The sequence below is a fragment of the Excalfactoria chinensis genome, chromosome 3 (assembly GCF_039878825.1).
Source record: "Excalfactoria chinensis isolate bCotChi1 chromosome 3, bCotChi1.hap2, whole genome shotgun sequence".
In the NCBI taxonomy this organism is placed as follows: Eukaryota; Metazoa; Chordata; class Aves; order Galliformes; family Phasianidae; genus Excalfactoria; species Excalfactoria chinensis.
Genome location: NC_092827.1, coordinates 75,617,464 through 75,645,315, shown reverse-complemented (window position 1 = coordinate 75,645,315; position 27,852 = coordinate 75,617,464). Strand labels below are relative to the sequence as shown.

General features: G+C 37.2%; 1 protein-coding gene across 7 annotated transcripts in view; it reads right to left on the bottom strand.

The window, feature by feature from the left end:
- Positions 1-27,852, bottom strand: part of LTBP1 (latent transforming growth factor beta binding protein 1) — a 174,039-nt gene that overhangs the window by 121,255 nt on the left and 24,932 nt on the right. For all 7 annotated transcript variants that reach the window (XM_072331460.1, XM_072331464.1, XM_072331458.1 and 4 more), the window contains exon 4: positions 8,290-8,465. In XM_072331460.1, coding sequence (XP_072187561.1) covers positions 8,290-8,465 — 176 coding nt within the window. The remainder of the gene's footprint in view (positions 1-8,289; positions 8,466-27,852) is intronic.

The window sequence follows — 27,852 nt, the reverse complement described above, 5'->3', positions numbered from 1 at the left end:
GTGTTGTGGTGGGTTTTGCTGTTTTTCATCTCTTTGTTTTGTTTATTTATTTTTAAAATAACCTGAGGAAACTGAACTACTTGGAGGCTTTCTATTAATACCTCCAAAAATGACCTGAACTCAGTGTATTCATAACACTACCTACTTTTTGCACTGGAGCCAGTGTGTTTTCATACCCATATCTACACAGCAACTCATAAGGCCTGAGGATTCTACCTCAGAGAAAACTTATACCTGTCTACTCCCAAAGTCAAGGTACTTCGTGACAGGGTTATCTCAGGCATTTTCCTATGTTCTCAAGCAATAGCCAATGACGCGTGAGGAGACCTTCAGAATGCCAATCTATTTTTCCATATCAGAGCCAAGAAGCTTTTAAGTGACAAATAGATTAAATGTTTTAAATTCTCAGATGACCATTTCCCTTAGCGTCTCTTTTTTTTTTTCTTAATTAAACACAGAATAAGAAGAAAGAAGCAAGAGGAAATTACTTATTTCCTAACAGAGGTGTCTCTCAGTTATCTTTACCAGTCCACCTGATTTAGCCCTTACTACTAGAAATGCTTGTTCAGCCAAAAGAATAGCTGACATAGAATAAAAACTAACCACATAAGTAAAATTATTAGAACTTTTGTTGAATTATATTTTATATATATACATATATAAAATTAATAATATATTGGGAAGCTCTGTCTCATCTTCACTTAGTCACAAACAAAAAGAAGTTGGCAAAGATGAAATTTGGCTATTATAAGTTGAAACTTATTACAAGTTGAAACTTAGCTATTATACAGCCTCTACTACAGGCACAGAAAGATGGAATAGGACTGACAGATCATATGATCTCCCCTACTGCCTCTTCCCAGTACAGGATGAAGTAACAGCATTACCCAAAAAGTTTGTCTAGCCTATCCTTAAAAATTTTCTATTACACAGACTCCACAGATTCCCAAGGGAACATACTCCAGTTTTTCACTCTAACTTATCACAATGATATTCCCAATACCTAATTCACATTTTCCCTGATGCAATTCACGTGCATTATTCCCTGTCTCACCTATGGCAAAGTCTGAAAATGTATGTAGGACAGAACATATGTCTGTATGTAGGACAGAATGCCATCCTACACAGATCTCTTTTCTGCAGTAATGAAGCAGAAAGGACTTCACTGCCCACCTCTAACAATCTTCCGTGGACAGAGGCTGCTGCAGGTACTACTACAGGTACTAAACCGAGCCACACAACTTGCAGACATACATTATAGTTCAGATGAGCACAGCTGAGCACACATTGTTAGCATCACTGACACAGATATTACCAAATAAATGTAACAACTACTATCTAATCTATCAGTGGGATTATTTCAAGGTTGGAATTAGACATCTATACACTGGCAATGAGACTCATTCCCACCCAATCTAATTCAACACAAATTATCCATTTTGCTTAAGGCCATTTTATCTAGGCTCTTTCCACAACTGGGACATCAGACTTTACCATGTCCTATGATAGAATTACAAGATTTCAGGTGAAAAGCAATATTTCTGGAGAAAACAAATTCTTGAGATTGACACTATTTCCCCCACACAGGATACATAACTCCCTTATATGAGAAACTAAGTGTTAAGTGTAACACTGTAAAATTGTTTACCACTTCCAGGAAGAATAGGAAAAAACTTTATATGTTACCTTACTAAGTGTACCCATTTAACAACCTATTTCCTGAAAGGAAGCAACTGAAAAGCACTAAGGAAATCAACAAACTGTAAACAGTGATAAAGTACATAATATCATGGAATTAACGAATACAATTCTCTCTACATGCTGAATCACCGTTAAAAATCATCTCTCTCAGCACTACATGAAGCAGAGATCTTTTTTTCCTTTCAATTTTCAGAAGGGTGTGATGCGAACGTCCATAGTATTTTTGTGGACGTCACTGATTCAGAAATCTCACTGGATACAAGAAAGCCTCCTTGCAGTACATTCTGGCTACATTTGTTCATTTCTTCTGGCATGGGTGATGACACTGACATCAGAGAAGAGCACTTTCACATCTGCTGTGAGTAAAACCAGACATAGCTACTTGCAATAGTCTGAACTAATTCTTGGTATCCAAAATTTTATCACAACAAGCCTTGTATTAGCTTAGCTAAGGGACACTTAACATTTAATTGTCTGGGTTCAATCTGTCTATATTATCCAGCTGAATTACAATTTTTAAACACATCTTAGAGATTTTCCCCTACAGAAAATTCTGGAAAGTCTCTTCCCTCTTTTTTCTTGAGAAATCTTTGAATTTGGAGCCAATTCTCTTTCATCACAGCAGTTGAGATGCATTTGTCTCAATCCCTGTTTTCCTCTAACTATAACACATTTTGAACCAGTTTTTAATGATGTTTGCCAGATCACCGATCTGTTTTTCCAACATTTTTCCACATGCTGCTGCTTATCAGTCTTAGCCTCCATATTTTAAAGCACAGATGGATTATCATCCATTTATGGGTGAACGTAACATTTAGATTAATTCCCTTGCCTGTGCATAGACTTTCAGTTATTGGTGAGCTCAGAACAGTAATGTCTTTTTTTTGTTTTCCAGTCCAAGTAAAAAGTTATGGCACTTTTGGGGGGCTTTTTTTTTTTTTTTTTTTTTTTTCTTCTTTTACTGGCTCCCCCTTATTTGTAAACACTATATGGACACACACAATTCTGAAGACAGCTTAGAAAGGGCATTGCTTGCTAGTTCTCATGTTTAAGAAGTAGTTTGCATTTATGTAGATTTATCTCCAAGGATTTCAAAGAACACTGAAGTCTTTAATAGTTTGCTTAGTTTATTTAACAATTATTGAAGTTATTTTTGTCACTCTGCTTTGTAAAGCAAAAACAAAGTAAATGTGCTGCTAAGAGTCTATACAGGTAACTGCATTAGTGTCAAACCTGTTAAAGCACTTAATTTATACTTGGACTTTAGCCTCTTATTTCCAAGTCCCACTGGGATCAAATACAAACTGTAAAGGGCTGTTATAAATTGCCATGCTTTCAAATAGCAGTATTGTTAATGTTCTTATATAAGAAAGAGGAAAAGGATGGTTTACTAAAATTGTTTGGCTTCTGTCACAAAAAAAAAAAAAAAAAAAAAAAAAAAGAGAGAGAGAGAGAACACTTTTGTTTGACCCTGACTGCACTGAATTGTTTTCTTAAGCACTTCTGAATGTCCCTGAATAATTCCCCCACCTCCTGAAGGAAAACAGATACTCTGAACACGCATGAAAATGACTGCATAAGAAAAAATTCCTTGACAGTCAAACAGCACCCTGTTCCCTTGTCCATCATACCATATCCTTACTTGTATTTGATAAGGTAAATCACAGGATGACCTGAAAGTCAGTTCCCACAAGTGACCAAAGTGAATTTCATGCCACATTCCCTTCTAATAGGCTGCGCTATGGTCCCTCATTTACTGAGATCTCTCCCCTCTGCCTGTTAGTCTTCCAGTTCTTTGTTCTCTTTTTACACACCTCATGCTGCTGGCCATACCCTGTTTAACCTCAACACAGCCAGAACATTCCTCCTTCACCACTGAATTTCTCAAAGCTTCTCTTTAGAAAAAGTTACCAGAGTCCAACTCTAATACGCATATAGCAATGCTTTACTTAAAATGAGCCATTGAGAGAATTATTTTGTAGTTCATGTAGAACTGTTTTACCAATACCAAGAAAAGTGAAAGAAAATATCCACTAAAGACTTGATACAGCTTTCCCTCTAAAATCAGAGTGCAAACAGTAGAATTTCATATCACACAGGTGCATTTACATGAACCACATTGTATCTCTGAAACCGTGCTCTCAATATTTAAAGATTTACATATTTTAACAGCAGTTCACCCATACTTACTGGTGTTGAAATTGTATTATTATGATGTGTAGCATGGTAAACTTTGAATAGCACAATTCCACAAAAATAGCCTGAACTGGAATCTCCAAGCAACACATGTTTTTGTCTAAAAATCAGCCTAAGAACTCATCACAAACTAGTATGGCTAAATTCTGTATAAGCTTAAAAAGAGCTTCTTTAGGTTATAAGTATACTATGCTTGCAAGCATTATCGCTGCACAAAAATTCTAAGAGACCACTGTCCACTTCATAGTTCTAAAATGTGAAACATTTTTTTCCACATTATTCATGTTTCAACTGCATAAACATACTTAAAATGTTATAAAAACTGAGGCAACTTAGTGCCCCAGTTGTTAAGAACAGTTAAAAAAAAAACAAACACAACACTGATATGATTTTTTTTTTTTTTAAACATAATTTTGACGTTTGTTTCTGGTTCATCTTCAGAGAAAGAGCTTGGTGCTGCCCACAGAACCATGGACAGACTCTTAAAGTTCTGTTGCCCATACATGCAGCCTTATCCAACTTCAAGACAGAACACATGCACCATGAAGTCAAAGCAGAAAGCTGCAATCTGTTACTTACCATTGCATAACCCATGCTACATAAATTCCAGACATATTTTTATTTCCTATCTAAAGTTACTCTTTATTCTTTCTTGCAGAGACAAGTGTCCTTTATGTATTTTATGAGGAATTTCGACAAAAAACAAAAAAAAAATCATCTAAATGAAAGGAAAAAAAAATCTCCTATACTGTTTAATTCTACAAACCTCAAATCCAATTGCAAAATTCACAGGCATTTCCTATCATCTGCCTGAAAAACAGGATAGATTAGACTCATTTTCCTTCTTAAATATATAATTATTTTGGAAAAACTTTCTCATATAAACACATTTTATTTACTTCATAGAATGCAGTTACAGCTATTGGATACTCTTCATACTTCCTCATGAGTTTTCTTCAAGTGTAATTTCCAATCACCTCATGTGATAAGTAACGTATTTTTCACAACACACCTGCAAGTTTGGGAATTGACGGCATCATCATTTCACACTTAGGAATAGTAGCCTGGTGAGGACTGTGTGAATGTGCTCATATATGCAGGCAGCGTTAACTCCAGCAACACTGGGCGTACCATTTCAGAAACAGAAATTCTGCTGAAATGACAAAATGCACACCGCCACTAAAAATTCATCCTCAGCTGTCTCAAGGTGGAAAAGGAGACATTCTGAACTGGGAAGGCCAAAACACTACATAGCATTCTATCACGACAGAGCTGCACTGTACCTCTCCTTGATCTTCCATGCTCCTCCTAATCTGTCCTTGGAGACGCAGCCATAATTCTCAGGGGTGGCAGACAGTGGCTTCACAATCCTATCAGAAAGCTCTTTCAACATCTTTGGTTGAGTTCCATGCAATCACATGCATGAGAGATTGTATAAATGGTCTGTTGCCGTGTGCAACATGCCTACAACAATGGTCCAGATTTCTGACTTCTAAACTTAAACTCTGACTTCATGAATCTACATGATGTCATGATATGATACATAACTTTATAGTAGAAATCAGTTTAAATGACAAAAACGACCATTTTGCTGTCTTGTTAACTTATATGTATACACTCTACATTCTGAAAGCAATCAGAGAAACAAAATTGCCAAAATACACCATAATAAGCATATCAGAAGGAACTTTAATTTGAATTAAAAAAAATATTGAAATGTGACTAATCTTTAACATTTTCTATACAGTACCTACAAACAGTGATCTAGCAACAGTATTACTGGCCATTCAAGCACAACTGCATGTCTGTGAATCACAAGATGCCTAGAAGCACCTACTTGCGTATGGAAGCTATGCTCCCAACCACTAGCCCACAGAATGACTTGTACTACACTCTATATAACTGATAAATACGAACTCATGGGTGTCACCAAATATTATCTGGCTATTTCATCTCATTTCTCAAAAACAAAACAAACAAAAACCCCAACACTATTTAATGATAAGAAAAAAAAAAATCTTGAATTGTTCAATACTAACTTCCTGGCTTTTGCTTCCTTTTAAATTATTACATTTTTTCCCTTCTCCTTTTCAAGTATCTCCACAATGCCATTATTTTTCCCTTAGCTCAATGAAATAAGATGCTCTCCTATGAAACAGGATTTTACATCTAGTAGCTGTGGCTAAACCACATGGGATCATCAACCATTCTATCATCAGTTTCTTCATTGTAACCTGACAATGAACTTCAGTCCTGTGCACCATAATTCACAGCAGCTCATCTCTCACTTCAAGACAGCTGGGGACCGCCTATTGGTGGACAGCACAGAACACTTGAAGTGAAATTTTACTAAGCTCATTTTACTGTAATAAATTCAAACACACCTAACATTACAATACCAACAACTGAAGCTTATCAGTAAATTTTATGGAAGCAACCATCTTCTATTGTTGGAATCCATTCTAAGTACCTCTAGAAATCAGAAGCCACCAAAAACACATACAGCTGTCCATGCTCTAGACCTCCTGTTCATGCTAGGGACATAAAATCTTAAATTCTAATAACACACAGCTCAAACTGCATTCTGTCAGAAGTTGCAGTCACCAACTCCCATGTCACAAATGTAGAAATGAGAAAAAAAGCTAATACTGCCAACTTCTCAAGACAGATAAGAAGTCCATTACCAGAAATTTCACCACCACACAAACAGCCTCAGACTTAATCCTGCATTTTACCCCTAAAGCAACACTTCATTCACGGCTGATATTATCTGGTCAGAAAAAAATCTGTTTAATTATCTGTCCCTTGGGTTTTTAAGTATCAGGGTCTTTTCAATAAAGGACTAATATTTTTTACTAATCCATCACTCACTGAGGGGCTTAATGGGACTTCAAAACAAATATTCCATCCTCAGCTCCTGGTTTTCCTTCCCTGATTCATGTCCCTCAGCATACTGCAAAGATCCAATAAGCTAGAAAGAACTAGAAGCACTGGCTTCTTTGTCTTATAAGCTGCATGGAGTTATCTCCTCTTGATATCATGAAAGAAAAAGAATCTCATACACCTCATTTGTATTTAGAGGCAATTTTGTACCTGCCTAGTAACACTAACTTCATCTAAGATAGGTTGACTCTGCCAAACATCCTGAGAGGACAAGGGCAAAAGCAAAGGTTTTTTTGTTTGTTTTTTTTGCCAACACCATTCACCCCAAGGACCTCAAGAACCATGCACCCTGGGATTTATACGCTCATTGGCTAGCAAGAGTCAGTAGAAAGGGACACAATCCAACACTGATAACCACTTACATTGAAAAACTACAGAAGAAGAAAAGCAATGGTACCTTCTTGACAAAAGTGACTATTGGTTGATGTTGACAATGCAGTGTCAACCTTCTTGAAACTTCTGAGAAAAAGATGGCATGCTTTGCAAACAACATGCTTCACTGCTCTGAAAAGGTTAATCTAAAGGCCTGAGGATGTCCACTGGTCTCCCTATTAGGGCCAAGATTCTTGTTATCCATCATTGTGTTTAAACGTATAAATGGGCAGAACATAAAGATACTCAATACAGAAATGCAAAGATTTTCACACAAGGGAATTGTTTACAGATTTATTAGAATAGCCTCTTCCTTACATCCTCAGAGCATATTTTTCTGTGCTGTAGCAGTCAGGAGACTGGGAATACCTTAGCTCTCCGCGTGAATCTGTTCATTATTTAATTGTAGGAGCTTTTCTCCAAATCAAGCTAGCAGACACTGGCTGGTAATGCCTAACCTACAATTCATCAAGCTCTTCATCCTTCAAGCCAAAACTTGTCCTCAGATTCCCCCCACAATGGACCATGAGCCAAGGCCACAAGCTGGGCATCTACACAATCCTTTTTTTTTTTTTTTTTTAATAAAAAAATATGAAGCAGAGGCAGTAGTGTAGCCTTCATACTGTGCAGAAGGTCATAAACACATAATAAATTAAATATAGAGAAAAACAGTCACCAATGAGAGTCCTAGACTCCAATTTTCCAAGAAGGGTATCCATCATATTGAAGGGAGCCGTCATCCTAAGATGACTACACTCCCAACTACGCCCACTTCAACAAACATTCACAAAGCACCTTTAATCTGAAGGAAAAACTATCATCTAGAAAAAGTATTAAAACTGTCCAACGGTGAATTAGGTTCAATTTTTTTTTTTTTTTCATCCAGAAAATCTGTTTTATCTCTCAGCAGAATGCTGAATACTGAAGCATTTGCTAATCTGAGAATTATCTTGCATAATTAACATATGTTTTTTTGGTTTTTTTTTGTCTATGTTACCGTAATTCAGATGAACAGATTAAATTTTCAAGACCTTAAATAAAAGAGGCTTATAGTACACTTTTTGCAATTGTACTTACATTGAAAAGATGACGCAAGTTGATCTTGGCCGAGCCTCAGTGGTAATGAGCCCTCAGTGGATTGTTCTCCTGAAATCACTTTTTTTACTGGATAATACTTGGGTTTGATCACATATTCCTGTGTTTGGCCATGATGAAGATTCATCATCAGTGTCTGAGATGAAAGTGGTATCATCCTGTTTTAGGAAAAAAAAACAAAACAGAACAGACACGGTGATGTAAGTAAGTCAGACTTTAAACCAACTGCTATAAAAATTAAGACAAATTCATCTGTACTCCAAGTTCTCAAAAGACAATTTGGAAAACTTACCAACTTTAAATTAAGCACCCAATTTTTCATGCATTTAGCATTTTACCTGTCTTGTCAGCTCAACAAACACTTAAGCATATGAAAGCTATATGGCTTATATCGCTTATATTGCCTCTTTTTTGATAAAAAAGTAACATGAAAATGGGAAGAAATCTGAGAGAACAAGGAGAAATGCCCTACTCAAAACCATGAATTGGAGCTCAACTTTGTTGGCACACATAGCTTTCCAGCCTGGTCAGAGAAACTGCATTTGCAATTAAATATCTCTGTTTTGTGCAACTGTCACTGCACACCAGGAGTGAAAAGTAAAACCTACACCCAGATGAATCTCCCGCTGTTCCCTGAAACTTCGTTTCCTTTCCCACCATATCCCTCTAGCTGTAAGAGCACTGCTTCTCTTGCCCTTCCCTTTTCCTTCTGATGAGTTTTTTTTCCCAGCTCACATCAATTTGCCATCTAGTTTCTCTTTGTCTGCACCAGTGAACACCTCTGACAGATGTCCCATACCCACACGGTTTCCCTTCAGAGCTAAACTATTTCCTCTCCTTGTCAAACAAGATTATTCCTTCAAGCCCACCGATTCTCTCACTGACAATCACATTTTCTTACTTGCGTTATTAGATTTTTCCCTAAACCTCGCTGCACAAGACCATGCCAATTTTTAGCAGGAATTCCCCTCTCTTATTCCCAGAAACCATGGTTATTTACCCATATACCACTTGCAGCAGGAACTGTTTCTTTGCTAACACAAAAACTGGCCTTCCCACACTCCACAGTACCACCCAGGAATAAACAAAGAAAGGAGCAAACCACATAGCTGCTAGCCACATGCAATGAAACCGAAAGCTATTTCAGGGCACTGGGCTGCAGGGTTTCACTGTCCAGCAAGTAGTAACAGGAAACCTTCATTAATAAATCCAGCAATAGCAATCCTTCAAGAAGCTGCAGATAGTGTAGATCATGCTGCAGAGATGTGTGTTTCTCAAGAGAATAGTGTCAACTACTAAACTTAGTAACAGTGGCTATTAAGATTACACTACCAAATGAAGGCATAAAGGAGTGGGATGCTGTGAGCATTTCTTCTAAGCTGAGTTATTGCTTGGTCAGTGAAGTGTAAACATGGGAAAATTATGGGATTTATAACAGTCATCCCTCAAAGAATCACAGATCTGTAGGGTAAATAGCTGCCCTCAGAAGAAGAAATGGGCAGTACTTCCCCACAGCAGTAAGACTGAGGAAGGTTCAGCTGAGCAACAAAATGGATGACTCCAGAACTGTCTGCCTGCAGTTGGAGTCTGATTCCTTAGTTAAGTTTTTTGAGGATGCTTAGTAACTGCTGTAGCCAGTGGATCTGTAATTAGAGCAGACAACAGGGTTTTGTCCTACACAGATTGTTATTAACTTGGATCAGTTTTAGAAAAATGTATTTTAGTACAGAAAGATAATACTCCAATAAACAGAAACATTAACTCTTTGTACTATCTCTAGAGCCAAACTTTTCAAATAAAGTCCTTATGCAGTATATTCAGAAGTCCTTTTCCAAGGTTAAGAGAAAATACTATATTTTCTGTGTTGTCTGTAAGCTTCCCACATATCAAATCAAAGAGAGGCATCAGCGTTGGTGGAGGTCAGGTTCAACATGACAATGTATCAGCAAGAATACCTCAACCTGAGAGAAAGCTGCTCTGTTTACGTAACGGCTGATTTCCTAAACAAGTCAATACAATCCTTCCTGCACAAACTCATTTCTCTACAGATTGTAGGCCAAGGTATCCATCCACCCCTGCACCTGGACATAAGAGATTGAGTTGTTCCCACAGGATGTGTAAGCAGGCCATGATCACAGAAGTCAACATAGTACAGCAGCAACCTTTTAGAGACTGCTTATATTTGCTTTAAGTTTAATGTTGTTACTTTCTTGACTGTAAGAAAGATACTTTCTTTCCTGTTAAGGCTGTAAGATGTTGCAAAGAGTTGCTTTTTATTACATATCCAGCCACACCACAGACCAAACCCATCACAACAGAGTCCATCATTACACTTAAAACAAAATCCAAAACCTAAGCAAATCCCTCACACCATCCCAAAGACAGGCATGTTGTACACTAGAGGCTGAAATTCACTATCATTATCTAAAAGTCATCTCCTACTTCTCAGGTATTGTAATTTTCTTGCGTGATTTCATTCATATTTAGTTTGTTAACTAACTAATGTTAAGGCACCACTAGACTACACTTTGTTCTGCAAGAGAGTGGTTTTCTTAGAAGTATACAGAAGTTCCCTACTCCAGAAACTCTCCTTCTTTAAAGGAAGCATCTTCACTGCACATCTATGCTGGTACTCGTAGAGTCATTAGGGACTAAATCAACTCTTGTATTAAAGTGAAAGTTTAAAAATTTGCAGCATTTAAACTGAAAAGCAGAAAATGAAACCAAGTCTGCAGTGAAGAATGGTCTAGACTCTTGCACATTTTCTCTCAAATTTGATCTTCTTCACATATTAATGCCGAAGATCTTGATTTTGGGTATGCATAAAAGTACTCCCCATGTTTAAGAACAGCTCAGCATCAGACTTCCATTGCTAGCATGGATGTGTACTAACTAGCAGCACATATCTGCCAGTTGACTAGTCTTACTTGAGTCTAATTCCTGATAGGGTCAAATATCAAAGCATTTATGAGAACACTCTGTTGTGACTGCTCTTTTGATGTTCAAATTCTTCTCAACACGATCCGCCTCTTAAAGATGTTAGTTTATAATCAAAAGGGACTTCGTGAAGCTAATTGTGATGACTGGTTCAAGAATCACCCCAGGACCTATTCTGCTTTTAGAAAAGATGTTAGCAGCTCTACTACAGCCCTCCAAAAATCATTTGGTGCTACAACTGTTAGTGCCAAATTATTCTCTGCCCAGCCTGTGAGCACATACACTTCTTTCCTTTCCTGAAAGGTTGAGCTCTAGAGTTCCTCATGACACTCCTGTCATACTGTGGGAACCACTGCACTGATAAAAATTTCTTTATAAACTACTCAGGATTCAAAGCCACTAGAAATAATTGGTGCTCTGTTACTACCACAGACATAGGGATATTCAAAGCAGGCCTCACACACACTAAACTTGGCTTTTAGGACTTAAAGAAATGAAAGGCATACTTAACCCACAGCCACTACACTTAATGAGTTAAATAGCTCTCATGTATAAATAACAATCATCACCACAACCAAACCCTCCCCCCCTCCTTTATTTTTTTGTTTCCCATTTTTGCCATGCTGCTTACTGCACATTTGAACATTACACAACCAAGATGAGTCCTTGGGCATCATTGCAATACAAAATACTGAAGTATTATTAACATTTCCCCTAACACAGGTTAAAGAGATGCAGCTTCTATCTTCAGTCTTTATATTTTGCATGAAACAGCCAAGACTAAATAAGATTGTTGCATTATGTAGGCTTACATCACTAATTTGTGTGGTAGTTCACAACTAAATGGTCAAAACTGACATTAACTTAAATAAGTTTGATAAAACATTGCCATAGCTAAAGTATACAGAAGACAGATGTCAAACACGTTTTGATGTCAAACAAATGCCTAACCACGTTTTCAACAAACAAAATTACAGACAGTAGATAAAAAGGTTACAAGAGCACTGCAGAGGAAGAACAAACATTTCCGGCTAACCATCGTGCAAAAAAAAAAAAACAACCCAACAGCTTTCTTGCTTGATATTAACAGACCAGGAATGCTATCTATCAGAATAAATCTGGCAAGCAGAAATGAAACCAGCAACATTTGGAATGGAAAGTACTGTCTAGACTAAATAAGACAAGCCTATCTCAGGCTGCTTTCTTCATTTTATTTACTGTGAGTCTGATGCTCCCTGCTTGGTTTCCAGCTAGCAGTAATTAAAAGAGAAAAAAAAAAAAAAAAAAAAAAAAAAAAGAAGAATCTGAATTGTTACAATCTTAATCTAGAAATTAATTCCTTCTTCTTTATCTTACCTCAAACTCAGAATTAACAGCCAAATAGAGTAGAAAACTCAGCACTTTATAAAATTATGATATAAAGAAAACATGTAGGTCAGTTTCAAAGGCATGAGAATGGAACTAAAACCCCGCTGCCCTGTAAATTACTAGCATTCAGCTGCTAGTTCAGCCTGACCTTTGCCAGCCATTTCTTCCTTTGGTTGCTTGTCTGTTGTTGTTTTTTTAATTTATATTTTTTAAATTTAAGATACAAGAAAAAACATTTGACTTCCGAGACAATGGAGAACATATGGGATTTCTTTGAAGCCCCTTAAGATTATTGTACCCAGCACTAATCAAGCATGGCCTATTTCACAGTGTACTCCAGTCACAAAGATGAAAGAGGAATCAGTCAAACCTTTCTTCTCACCATCACAAAAACTCTACACCAAGTTTATTTTACATACAAAAAAGTATAAATTCATAATGAAAACTTTGCCCCTGACATACAGGGTAAGCACTGCAAACCTGATACTAAGGAGCACCTGCCCAAGAATAACTAGAGTTACATTTGTATTTTCACCATAAACCTACTTCAGCCTTATGCCATTGTTTTCCTGATGTTTTCCAATGAAGCTAATCCAATGAAGTTTTCCTGAGGCTAAAATCTGCAGATATCAGTGTCTGGATATGAATAAATTATTTCAAACACCACCTTCAGGTTACTCAGTTTTTGTTTTACTATTTATTTTTACTAATGTACCAAGGTACAGGTAATACTTACACCATACAGGATCTTACTTGATCATGATCAAATTGATTTGTTTTGGAAGGGAAGTAGTACTATAAATCTTTCTAAAGATTAATAAATATACTTCATCTAGATTAAACAACAACAACAACAAAAAAAGTCACATACATTGTAAGACCAGCCCTAACTACAAGCTTTGCTCACATTAAATACAATTTCAGTGGTTAAAGTCTTGTTGCAGACACTTGCAGCAATTATCTACTCTTAAATGCCGGCTAATAAACTTAGCCTTGTAGATTTGTAGATTCACCTGCATTGCTCACAGGTTAGACAGGATCCTTTTGCCAGCACAAACTGGTGTACTAGTGGAACTAAAGCTCTATGAACTATCAGTATTTCCAAACTAAACTAAGAAACCATGATTCTATTGATTCACTACATCTTCTGCACACAACATGATAAACAGAAATACGTAGACTACAAACGTTCCTCCAGGTTTCTAAAGAGAACTATACTGAGTCTTCTAGGATCACAAGCAAAGATTTAATTCCTACATCCCAAAAATCACAAAAAGGTCTTAAAAGAACGTGGCGGTTGAATATACAGATACAAAGGACAATAAACAAATGCATATGTGCTTTCATACAATCCAAAGGAAGCTACAGCTCTTGCAGACAGATCTTGCAGAAGCAGAAAAGCATATCTCAAAATATTCATTTAATTTGTAGAACACTCCTAGAAAAGTATAAATATGAATTACATAATTGAGAAGGAAAGCTCTTCTACCAGATCTTCTCTTTAGAATAAGATGAACATGGAAAGTTGGTCTGCTTCCCTCCCATAGTACCATCAAAATACAATTCATACAAACCTACAAAACCTTCATAGATGATTAACTACCCTCAAAATAGACCAAAACATAAGGCAGCATTATATATGAAGGCTAGGAAAATTCAACATGATACAGAGATAAACAAGAAACTGACATGAGTGTATAGTCCCGTACTAACAGAAATTTACACTTTCCTCTTTATGCCCTAAAAAGAACAAACATAAGACACAAATAATTCATTACTTTATGCACATATTCACTAACATTTAACCGATGAAACTCTTCGTGATTCCAGATGAATTAATTCAACATCTAGATGATTTAAAATAGGTTCTCAGCTATATGTATCTATATGTATATACGTATACATATATACATACACATACATATACATACATATACACACACACACACACACATATATATACCCATCCTGCCAGCCATCTCCTACCCTTCCAGATTTCCAAAAGACCTTTTTTGCTGGTATCAAACTCCTTAATAATTTCAGATTCTACAAGACTTACTATCAAATTCACAAATTTTTGCATTAAAAAGTTGACCATCAAGGCATTTTATATTGCAATAGCAACTCAAAATACAATAGTCAATAGCAAAAACTTACACTTAAGTAGATCACGGAAAGCTTCAGTAAAATGAATACATATCCCTTCCTTGACCAAGATTTCACTTGCTACTGCAAAATTGCTTTTGTTTCCATAATGCTAGTGCCATGTTACCAAATGTTATGCTGACATTATAGGTAACAAAAAGCTCTGATTTAATTAGTCATTAATCATTAATTAGTGATAATCTTTATCTTATCCACCCATGAGACAGACTTTGGTATTAGAAAGGTATGTTGAAATGACAGTAAAAAATAAAAATATATAGTCCCATGGTGGATACTGTACAATAAAGGCAAACAAGCACAGCTGCTGCAAAGGAAAAACCACGCATCACTAATCTACTCAAATTCTTGAGCATATTAAACAAAAGAGCCAACAGCTGGCTGATATAATTTACTTGAAATTCAAAAAGACTTTGAAGACTTATCTTACAAGAGCCCACTAAGAAAGCCTGAATTATAAAAGTTACATGAGCTTAAAGCAGGCAAAGAGATAGAACAGATGCACATGTTTTTCTTGGATACATGTTAATTACAGTACACTCGTTTGAAGTCTCCCAACACATTCGAGGTTTCTCAGTGTGTCACTCTAGTTAAATAAGTGGTTTAGAAGTGTATTAAATTTTGATACACTGTTTCAGAAAACCCTGAAATCTAATTAAGTCTTAAGCACAGTATATATTTAAGCAAGTTAAACTCATTTTGAGAATAAACTTATGATCTTATCTGAATTAAGCATAAGTCTGTCATTTAGGAGTGTAACAACTCAAAGGAATGTATGCCAGTAAAGAAAAATCATGGACAATCTTTGAGATTCTGATAGTTGAAGTTATGAATATGAAGAAACTAATGCAATAAGTAACTACACCACCAAGGCTTTGTGTAGATACAGGTGTGCTAGCAGAAAGATTTTTTTCACAGCTTATGTCAAGAAAACTGTTTCAAAAGTATGATGTTACTGGTGTGATAACAGCTTCTCAGAAGGGGTCAAAAAAAGGAACCTCTCGTAGGTTTATAATTCAGACTTGTGTACAAATCAGAAAAAGCATAAAAGACAAGCAAATTACTAGCAGTTAGACAGGAAGAGAGAACTCAAGAGTTTGAGTGCTGGAATTGTAGATTAAGTTGTTTCTGATTTCTCTTGTTCAACAGTGCACAATCTGAACTTAAGAATTACTGATATCTAGGCTGACTGCAGCCAACCAGGAAATAGCATCACCACAGCAGAAGTTCCTAGGGTACAAAACTGGATTAAAAGATAAAACTCAAATACTTCTGTATACAAAGAGCAAGGAAGGACTCCAATGCACTAATACCAATAAAGCTAAAACAGAGCCAACAACACACCCAGGCAGTGGGAAGCTCTTCAGTTAGAGAGCAAAATTCTTTAGATAATGTATGACAAAGATATGAAATAACTCTTAATTCAAAATGAATTCAAGATTAAAATAGAAATAATTTTTCACATATTGTACAATCAGTTGTATAAAGAACTATGACAAAATATGGATCATGATCATTTCTGAGGATGTAACAAATGTAATTGGAAGATGAACATCCCTAGAATTCTATGATGAGAAGACTACAGGAAAGAAAAACATGAATTCCTAAGGGTACAAGTTTCTCAAATAATAAATATATTACAAGCAAGTCTTAATTTTCTCATTGCAAGGATGTGCCAACAAACGCACAAATCAGAGCATTTTACCCCTCCATAATGCACCCTGATTTCATATGTAATTACTAGCAGATGTAGCCTAACACTGACTTTGTCCAAGCGTTGTACACCAAAAGTGCAATGTGTTCATTGCATGAGCATAAACTATGTCTTTGTATGTTTGAACAGTGAGATGTTATTCTGTGACAATCATCTGAACCACATTTACTGAACGATTTCTAAATTAACAAGGAAAAAAAAAAAAAAAGTAAAGTAAATGCATAGTACTTCATAGCAAGCAAGCTTAGAAAATTCAAGACTGAGTCCAGACTCCAGCTTTAGTATGTGTACTTCTCAGCATAACTCTACGGTATATTGTATCAACAGTAAGCAGCTCTGACAGACTGTTCTGACTAGAAGATACAATTCTCTGCCATTCAAAAGGGACTGCTCTTACTAAATTACACCACAGGATTTAGCAATCCTAAAGATGGAGAGTTGGGGCAAGGGGGTGGAGAGGGAAGAGCAGAATCAAAATATGCATCCAAGTTATCCTCCACAGTGGCCACATAACGTCAAGTGATGCAAGAGAAGTGTGCTGCTGGCCATATCTGCTGAAGCTGGAAGCAATGCAAGGAAAAAAGGAAGGAAAAAAAAAAAGTACATGTCATAACATGTATCTCTGATGGTGGATAGATAACTGATGAAGAGTTCTGGAGGTAGAAGCAATGTTTGTATTTGGCCAAGAACACTTACAACATCTAAACTTTCAAAATATATAACTACTTTCTTAGCTGAACTAGATAAACAACTCAGATGGTCTATTTCTTCATACCACAAAATTGAGTAACAAAGATTATCCTTTGTTTAAACTCATGACAAAATGGAATGTTTCTATTTGCAGTAAGAAGCAAGAAAGAGGAGACAACAGCAAGCAGTCGCACATACTGGGAAGGCTAACTGGGGATCAGAGCTCCCAAAGCCTTGTGACATATCTGTAAATAGTTTGAGTATCAAATCACATAAATGCATTTTCTAAGCAATCCAGGTAGTAAATTCATGCACAGAGGATAGCAATTAAAAAAAAAAAAAACATTAGTAAATCTTAGTTGTCTTGACTTCAGCCACAAAATCCTCTGTTCATTAAAAGCGCACGCACATAATGCAACGTAATTATGTTTTCATTATCATCTATTTTCAGATGAGTAGCTTTGGTGAAATTGTGTTTAAGCCTACAAGGTAATATGTCATAAATAAAGAGGCATTTTCAATTCTGTTTGTTTAATCCTGTTTCTGTATCAGGGATCTTCATCCCTGGTATAGGAAGGTCACTTTACTTTGGAAGAGCTAAGGATCCAACTAAAGCACAGCTAACTGACTGAAGCTACAAGAAGTAACGAAGATTTATTCACTGTCACATCCTGGGAAACTCCTCTGCAGAAAGAATATCGACAAAGAACTCAGGCAAAAAAATTAACAACACTGTGTCTGATCTATACTTTTAACTAGAGATACCACAATCAGGAATTAAACTCCACTAGAACACTATTATCAGCTTGTTTAATAACTGAGTCAATTTTACCTATGCAAATAATTGCTTGGATATTTAACAAGGGCAGGACTTAAAGAATATCCCTATTAGGTTAGCATCCCAGAAGCAGGAAAGGCATAATACATCTTTTTAACTTCAGACATTAAAGGAAGAAAATGTGCAGTACAACATTAACTCAGCATATATATAGATCACTACAAAAATTCATACAGCAAGTACACTGAAAAACCATATGCAAAGAATATAGACTTAAATGCGGGCCATCTTTTTCTCATTTGCTTGCTTGACTTTACAGCAGTAAAAAAAAAAAAAAAAAAAGGTTTGTTTGAAAACTCAGTGCTAAAATCATTCAGAAAGCAAATGCAAATAATAGTGGGATGATAATATTTCTGAGACAGGTTCATGATTTTTGGTAAAAAATTACAGGGCTAAAGGTGACAGTACATTTCAACTGATCTGTGACTCAACATTGAACTGCTAATGAGTTCAACAAATGCTGCAATTAACAATATATTCACACACTTATTTTTAAAATAGGTAGAAGTTTATGTAGGGCACTGATGCTAGTAATAAAAGCTAAACTGTCTCCAATCTCAATTTTAACAGTGATATTACTACACTTAGTAGTATTTACTTCATAGATGGGGAAACTAGAATAAAAAGGTCAGAATAGGTATGTATTTTTTATTCTTCTCATGTAGGTATCCACAAAACAACCATCTACATCACAACCAGAGACGTGCTGCAAAATATTTAATAGTGAAAGGTTTTTAAGATTGTACAGTGGTCTTCACATGTAGCGAGAAATACTGAAACCACTACACTGCTCTTAATATGATTTGTTGCTCAGTTGCTCCCATGAAGTCCTGATTCCAGTGGAGCCGCCTTTAAGCAGTGTTAAAACACAACATAAAGATTTCTCTTCCTTCTTCATTCTAGTTCCCTAAACCTGCATTTGCCACCCTGGAATGCAGTGAAATACAAACAAACTTAAAGAACACTGTATCCTTGACTTCAGCCTGTGATCAACACAGGGATAAAGTATACAAAAACAATCAAATTCCTTTTTTATAAAAAGAAGTCCAACTACAGTTCAAGTCAGCTTGAAAGAAAGCAGCTATGAAGAATTTCTGACATACATCTGAACCAACAGTGTCTGGAAGAACTTGATCTCCTATTCTAAACCACTTTGCCTACTTTAAAAAAAATAAGAAATACTGTGACCGAAAGCCCAGACTGCATTCCAGAGGTCTAGGAATAGCTTGTTTTCCTATTTGCAGTAGGTAAATTTGAAGTCTGTGAGGCATTCCTCTGGTTTTTAAGGATGTCTCCAATTTCTCCTCAAAAATTCACTTTGCTTCTTTTTCTCTGCATTTCAATTTTGCTTCCCTTACATGCCTTCTTTCTGATCCTGCCCCAGGTCCTTAACTATGGCTCACAGGCCTTACTGCTACATGTACTTTAAGATGCTGAAGTTTGTGACTTGCAGGTTTGTATAATACACTGGCATAAAGCAAACCACATTTCACAGTACTTTTTTCCCCCTCTGTTGCATAAGGGACTTCTTCAAAATGAAAGATGAATACTGTCATTCCAGCAAGTCTGAACTATGAAAAGGACAGGTTATAAGGTGTTTGAAATCATAACCTCAGGGCTCAATTTAGCAGTTTCTCTTCACGTTCTTTTAATTCACGTGCTTTGGTACTGAAGTGTCTGCGGTGTCTGTTCTTTTCATTTTTCCTCATTAATGACTTCAAAGAAATACATGCTTGAGCTCCTAAACACATTAACTTAAATTATCTTAAAACACGCAGTGACTGCTCAGTAAGCCAGGAAACATAGACTGTGCATCTGGAAATAACATACTGCTTAGTGAACTACATGAACAATCAAATAAAAAATAAATATGTTAAGTAAATAAATACCACTGGCTCACATACGTATGAGCTTATTAAAACTTACTGCAGCACCTCTGCCAGTTAGAAGCATGAAACTAGATTTTAATTGACACCTAAAATTTTAGGGGTATGTGTTGGCTTTTGTTTTTCTGTTGTTTTTTTTCTTTTTTAAGAGGTGCTTATAGCGTACTATTTATGCTCTCATGATTACTAGAAAAAAATACTTGTGAAAAACAAACATTTACAGAAGCTATTATGAAACAATTCACATGTATAACTCAAATCTACAACCTCGTCAGTTTAAAAATATTGTTTTAGCTAGCGTCTGATACACAGGTATGTCAGCTTGGCAACTTACTGTCAAAAACCATGCAAATATAGCAAATCTCTTCTGTATTGGCCAATAAGCATCACAACTACAGAGAGACTGAATGATCTTACACTCATACCAGAATATAGATATATCGCAAACAATCTAATGAGATAATTTGTCATGGTAGAAATAACAGCAAAATAAACCACTACCACACGATCACCCTGATAAAAACCTATATGTTGAGAACCATGAATCACAACTCACTCTGTGGTGTCAGCTGGCTTGCAAATTACACATCTCAGAAGCTGTGTGAACCGCCCTGTGGAACACGGTCCACAGAGTTTCTGGAAACTAGTACTTGTAACAGATAGACCTTTTCGAGGCTTATGCTAAGCATCACATTCAAAAAGCCTGAAGAACTCAGCAGCCTTTGGTTTGAAATGAATCAATTTAGTCTTTATCTTAATAAAACAACAACTTCAAAAAGTTGTGGATACAACTGCAAATCTAACACCACTGCATGCTTCCAGGTCTCTTAGCCACCTTAATTGATGAGCATTCAAAGTGCACATTTCCCACTTCCAACACTGAAACATTCTTGTGGATGATATTTCTTGACACCTTCACTGCCCTTTGGCAGTTCTCACTCCTCAGAGATGCTGACTCCAGCAACAAATACTGTAGGTTCCTACCCCTACACATCACCAACAGTAAAAATGAATAACTATACAGAACCCCTGAGCTTAACAATCCTTTTGAAAGAAGGGAGAAATATGTAGCAGTTGCTGTCCATCTTCAGCTCTTCAAATGCTACTTCAGGCTTAGTTTCTTTAAGTGCCTCAGTCCTGTTCTGTCAATTCAAGTTTACAGGCATACTAGGCACATGACATAACCAAGAATATGCAAACACTGTCAGCTCTCTGACATGCGCTCACAGAAACAAGTGAGAAAGATGCTGATTCTGTCCTCTTATCAGCTTACTAGAAGATGCAGATGTGCTAGTAGCTCCCCTCGGTACTTGCTGGTCAGGCAGCCTTCCACCATGAGATCAGTTCTGCTGGGAGAAATGGCTGTACCATCCTAAATCTGCAGCCCACCTTCCAAGGGAAGCATGTCAAGTTGGACTTTGATCAACTTCCCCTCTGTATCAGCCACCAAATTTCTCCTGTGTCACAACAGGAAACCTTAGATCAAAAGGCTTAGATATACCTAAATACAGACATATAAATTTATAGATGTGTGTGTGTGTTTGTCAGCTTTAAGTACATTCACTCCCACCAATATGTGTAACACATATACACAACAGTAAGCAAGACACCATGAAGAAATATCAAGTTCAACTTAAAAATAAATAAAAATGCTTGAAAGCTTAACTTTGAAAGGTCCACATCTTTTGCCACAGAGCTTAGAGAAGAAACTAATCTTACAAAAGAGAAGCACAGACCAGCGAGACTGTAAACAGGGAGAATAGCTTTATTTCTAACAGTGCCTCTGATTGCAGGAAACATTACACTAAATCACTCCTTTCTTCTCATGCTGGGATAGAGCCATCATGTGATAGACCACATCAGCTGAATCCTTGCATAATACTGGTAGGTCTGGCTTCCCCAGCCTGCAGCTCTCATATCTGTGTCCAAAAAGCATTATCACTGGGAAGCAGATGAGAAAGAATGGACTTGGATTTTCCTCCTCTCTGCTCTCAACTTCCTTGAAGGCACAGCTTAATAGTTTCATCAGACCAAACTTGTAACATGAAGGATGATCGTCACCAGCCTTACAAATGAGAGCACAAACCCTAGAGATTTCCTGTCCTGTCCATATAAATCCTGTCTGTTCATATAAATCAGGGGAAGGGAGGCGATCAAATTCAAATTGAGACTATGAGAAGTTGTGAAGTAAGTTCAGTACTATTTTTTCCTCCTTCCTCATTTGTATTTCTGAGAGAAGGTCTGTATCTGAGAGGAGAACAAGTTCTGAGAAAGAAGATGAATACCACAGAACCCACAAGACAGTAAGATCAGCGGGAGTTCTTCTCTGTTAAAGTTCTCAACCATTTTGGAGCCCTGAGGAGAAGGATTTGGGGGCATCAGTTTATGAAAGACTCAACATGAGCTGGCAGTGATCAGAAAGCCAATGACATCCTGGGTTGCACCAAGAGAAGTGTGACCAGCAGGATGAGGGAAATGATTCTGCCTCCCTACTCTGCTTTTGTGAGAACCAACCTGGAGTCCTGCATCCAGTTCTGGGGCCACCAACACAACAGTGACACGGAACCACTGGAGCAGGTGCAGAGAAGGGCCACAAAGATGATCAAAGAGCTGAAGCACCTCTCCAACAGGGACAGACTGACATCAGACTGGAGAAGAAAAGGCTTGGAGAAGACCTTATACCAGACTTCCAATATCCAAGGGGGACTTACAGGAAAGCTGGGGATTGACTTTTTATAAGGGCACATAGAGACAGGGCATGGGGAAATGGTTTTAAACCTGAGGAGATTTAGACTAGATATTAGAAGGAAATTCTTTACTGAGGCATCCACCCGACTGGGCCCCTCCCTGAAGGTGTTCTCAAGCCAGCCTGGATGGGGCTGCAAGCAGCCTGATCTAGAGGGAGGCATCTCTGCCTACAGCAAGGGGTTGGAACTAGTTGATCTTAAACTCCATTTCAACTCAAACCATTTTATGATTCTACAGTTTTATCACCACATCACCTACTATTGTGTAATATCTTGAAGTTACTCGTCAAGAACATTTTCCATTTCTGATGCAGCAGAAGGATCTTAACACTTAGTTGAGAAAAAATATTGCTAAGTATCTTCCTGAAAAAACAGAAGACAAAAATCTACCAGCACCTGAAAAACTTGCTCAATTTCAAAAGCATGAAGTACCCAGCAATTTCCAGCAATAAAATTAAAATGAATCACCTGGATCTTGAAAATATTTGCATCCTTAGAAAAGACCTTGAAGTATTCTCACATTCTCTTCTGCATCTTATTGTACAACAACCCATAGTTTTCACCCCTACCGTATGTTGTATTAGTCTCTGCAGTGTAGTTCCTAGCGTCTAATTCCTAACTTTAAAAATAATCAAGAATAAAATATATTTCCAGCCTACTGATCACCTGATTTCACAACTGTAGTTTCTATGAACTAAGACTCTCTGTAGGAAATTGGCATTTTTTGTCAGTCTGCCTGCAAAATCTGATGATTTTATTTTACTTAAGTCTGTGATCTAAATCAATAGAGAAAATTATAACAAATGGACTGTAGAACACTTGCATGTGACTTTAACTGTGCAAGCCAGGTGGGAGTATTGCTCCCTGCCCTTTTCCCAGAATGCAGGAGAAGTAAGTAGGAACAGAAAAGATGGAAGCTGACACTGGAAGTAATACACACCTCTATTATAAAATTAAACTCTGTGTAATAAGTTTAGCAATTAAAATGATATATTTTCCAAAGAACATCATGGTAGCACACAGCACAACCAAATGTGAAATTAATAATCTGAGGTACTTAACCACAGTAGATCATAACTATAAACAACTGCATGAGTTTCAAGGTACAACTGAAAAATTTCCTGACAGCTTGGCCTAAGTACGCTCAAAAGCTCTAGAACTAGGCGCTCTATAGCAAGCACTATCATTTTAAGAAGCTGAAGATTTAAAAACGCATGCATAGTGCTTTCTATACAGTTGGAAAAGTTTTGAAAAGATCTTTCAGAAAGCTGTATTATGTTCTGTAAAATCAGAACATGAAGTACTTCCGATATGAGTCACTCATATTTTAGAACTTCATAAATATTATCAAGAGATGCAAACTTAGCAAAGCCACACAAAGCTCAATATCTCAAACAACTTGACAACTATTAAACAGAGACCTACAATCTACCCCTCTCGGCATCTGAAAGGAACTCTGACTTTGAATCTTTCTTGTGGGAAGAGAGACATTTCACACACATTCCCACAGAATTTTCTATCTACAACAGTGCAGCCAAATACTGAATAGAAAAGCTGACTATTACCACACATTTCTTTATTACCTCTTTGGTCTCGTTCTTTCAGACCAGATATCTTCCCCCATTATTATTTTTAATAATAAGAAAACAAGACTATTCAAATACTTTTTAAATGCTGTAATCTAAGTAAAATGGTCTTAAGAGGTACAATGTCTACAGTGCAATCTAACAAACTGAAAATCGTGCCTACTGAACTCTGCCCCTCTAAGCCCAAGTTCCTAACCATTGAGCATTCTGGACATGCTTTTTAACATTTGCTGAGAAGAATCCATCAGCTTATGAGACTCAAGCTGAAATTTGGCACACTTGGTCTTGTTTCAAGAAGGAAGCTTTCTTTTGCCAAACTTAAAAAGAAGTGGATTTTCACATTTCCACATTGGAACAGAGAGATTCTTTTCATGATTGTATAGCTTAGACAACAACAACACCACACAATAGACTTCAACGTATCTTACTAAGGATGAATATTTTGCCCATATAAATAAAATTGAATTAGTTGAAAATGTTGCAGAGTGCACATGAAGGAAGTATGACATTCCCAAGAAGGGAACACAGCCAATGAAAGCAAAGAACGCTCATTTTAAAATTGAGACTCATCAGCTAGTTTCCATAACTACTTTTTAAACAACTGCAAGCTCAATCATTTCTTAGAACAACCTTGTTTACTATGAATAACTTTAAAATGGCTGTTCTAAGAAAAAGCTATTTGAAACCATTTACAAGCAAGCACAATGACTAACAGTGGTTGCAGTTCTAAACGTTTTAAAACACAGAAAAGGGAGAGTTTTATCTGCTCTTTGTTTCCATTAAACATTTACCTCTTCAGAATACTACCACTACAGAGTAAACCTCCAATGAGGATTCCAGCCTTGCTGTGCAAAATGCTTCAAAAATACACAGCATGGCAGAAATTACAGTGCAAGGATCACATAGACCAAATACACACAAGAAGAAATTGAGTCAAAGATGAAGAGCTCCAAGAGAGAGAAAAAAAATTCCCAAAAAGAAAGTGAAGATGAACAACAGTTAATCACTGGGTTTCCCCAAGGTCATTTATTTTTCTTTAATGACAACACAGTCCAAGTAAGCATCAGTTAAGCAGATAGCAGCAGTGTCACCTCATCCTGGGAAGAATAAGCCATGCATCTTGTAGAAAAAGCACATGCAGCTCACATTACAGAGAAAAGGGTAAGACAGCAGCATCCTCATAAAGCAATTTAGGTGTTGTGAAGGTCAAATGAACTGTAGGCTTGTTTGTACCTACCAGGCCTAGCTTATGTCTTTACTGTTGGATAAAGTTAAAGCACTCTTTAGAGAAGGTAGAAAATATTTAAACATATTCCAGCAGAGAATGCAGTAGGTTGAAGATTTACTCCCTATGACATCTCCCAAAGGAGTTTTGCTATAAAACATGCAATCATTGCAGGCAAAACTGCATTTGCAACTGTGAGTCTAGACCTCTCTACTCTCCCGGATGGAAGGTTCCACATGCAACTTCTTACTAGAATTATTCAACGCTATCTACTATGACAGAACTCAAGAAGAAACAGCAGCGTCTGCCAAAGCAGTACTTCATAAGCATTAATAACTGCCTGATAGCAAAACATAAGGAAGACTATGGAAAACTGCATGCATGCCCTTCCTTTAAGACTCTGTTAGCCTAAGCAGTTAGAACAAAAACCTGCTCCCCTAATAGAAAGGAAACCAGCTACAGAAATAGCTTGGAATAACATGCATCTCCATTCCCCAGAGGGAATTTGAAAAAGGGGTGAAATGCCCAGACTAGCTATTACATGAGGCTGTTTAATCTGGGGAAAAGGAGGCTGAGGGGAGACGTTATTGCTCTCTTCCAATCAGCAAGGTGCTTACAGCAAGAACGGGGTTGGTTTCTTCTCACTGCTGACAGGTGACAGGACAATGGGAAATGGCCTCAAGTTGCACCAGGGGAGGTTTAGAATGGATATCAGGAAAAACTTCTTCACAGTAAGGGCTGTTTAGCACTGGAGTAGGCTCCCCAGGGAGGTGGTTGAGTCACCATCCCTGGATGCATGTAAAAACTGTTTGGACATGGTGCTCAGCAACATGATTTAGTGGAGGGTTCTTAGAGTTAGGGTAGTATGGTTAGTCTGTGATTGAACTCAGTGATCTTCAAGGTCTTTTCCAATGTGAGCAATTCTATGATATCAGTATAGGAAATTGTACAGGAGTAAAGTAAGACAACATTCTCCCATTATTACTCCAGCACTGATCAGTCATTTCTTGCACTGAAGTTCTTCTCAGACAAATGGAAGCCAGATAAAGACATAAACCAATCAGCTGTTGTCATCACACAGACCTCTTATCTGTGGCAAACCTCTTGCCACAGATAAACCTCCAGATTAAGCTTTAGCTGTTTTGGGATTGATGTTGCTCCCTGTAATGCAAATCTCTGTATCAAAATGATACTACCTGTCTGAGAAGCCCTTTTCTCTTAATTCTGCTAATGAAAACACAGTGCCTTCAAATACCTGTTTGTAAGACCTTCACTTCACTGGATCATAGTTCAAGTACAGATAAAACAAGATGTTCCCACACAGTTAAGCAGTACCATCTCAGGAACTGTAATAATCCAAACTGTATGACTGCGCAGCTGAACCTTATGATGATGGTAATTTATCCTTTCAAGATTACTTTGAGTATGTGTTTATTTTTCTGGTGGCCACAAATTTAGTTACACCGAAAGTTCAGCAGACTCCTTTTGATGAACCGAAGTTAGAAAACACCATGCCACATGAAGTACACTATACGTGCAGTGACCTTTCAGCAGCACATTGGACTCTACCCACCAGAAAAACCAGGATAACCTGGAAGGACCATTGAAAGGATAATTGAGTTGTCAAATTCACAAACATTCAGATCTAAAAAGTCTTACAAGGAAGCTGGGACAAGAGACCAGGCTTTGTCAACCACAACACAAAAGGCTTCCCTCAAGGCAGTTTGCCATCATCAGCTGCACGCTTCTTATACCAAGGTGAGGCCAATTAACCTATCAGATAGCCAGCCTATTTTGTAACAATGTTGGTTTTGTCTACCTTTCACACAATACCTAGTAAGGCCATGGTCCAATACTCCACTTAGACCCTAGTCTGTTACAATCTCAATAACAAAAAAAATTAGTCCAACAGAGTTAACTACAAACTGTCCTTTAGCTTACAGACAGAATCTGCTTCACTGGAGTAAGCCGAACAAAAGGCTCTGTGTTTGTGCTCCAGTTATTAGAAAGCTAAAGAATAGGCCGAAAGATCACAATAGAAACTTGCAGAGTTGCCTTTATAAGCATTCCAACTCTGCATGGCCAAGAGTATTAAAACGTGTGCCAGCACAGTTCAAAAAGGACACCAGGACTAAGACTGATATCACTCTCATCACAAAACCATCTCCAAGAACAGAAATTATTTCAATCCTGATGGAGACCAGCTATTTCAACTAAACAGTGACTTCAGCTCTTTCAACCCAATGACTACATTCCCCTAGAATGATGAATGGTGGTGCTCTTGAGGGCTGACTCAGTGCCTGGCAATGGAAAGAGATGAGTAACTACCTTTGAACCAGTTCTTGTTCTAGCACACACAGAATCACAGAATCACAGAATCACAGAATTATA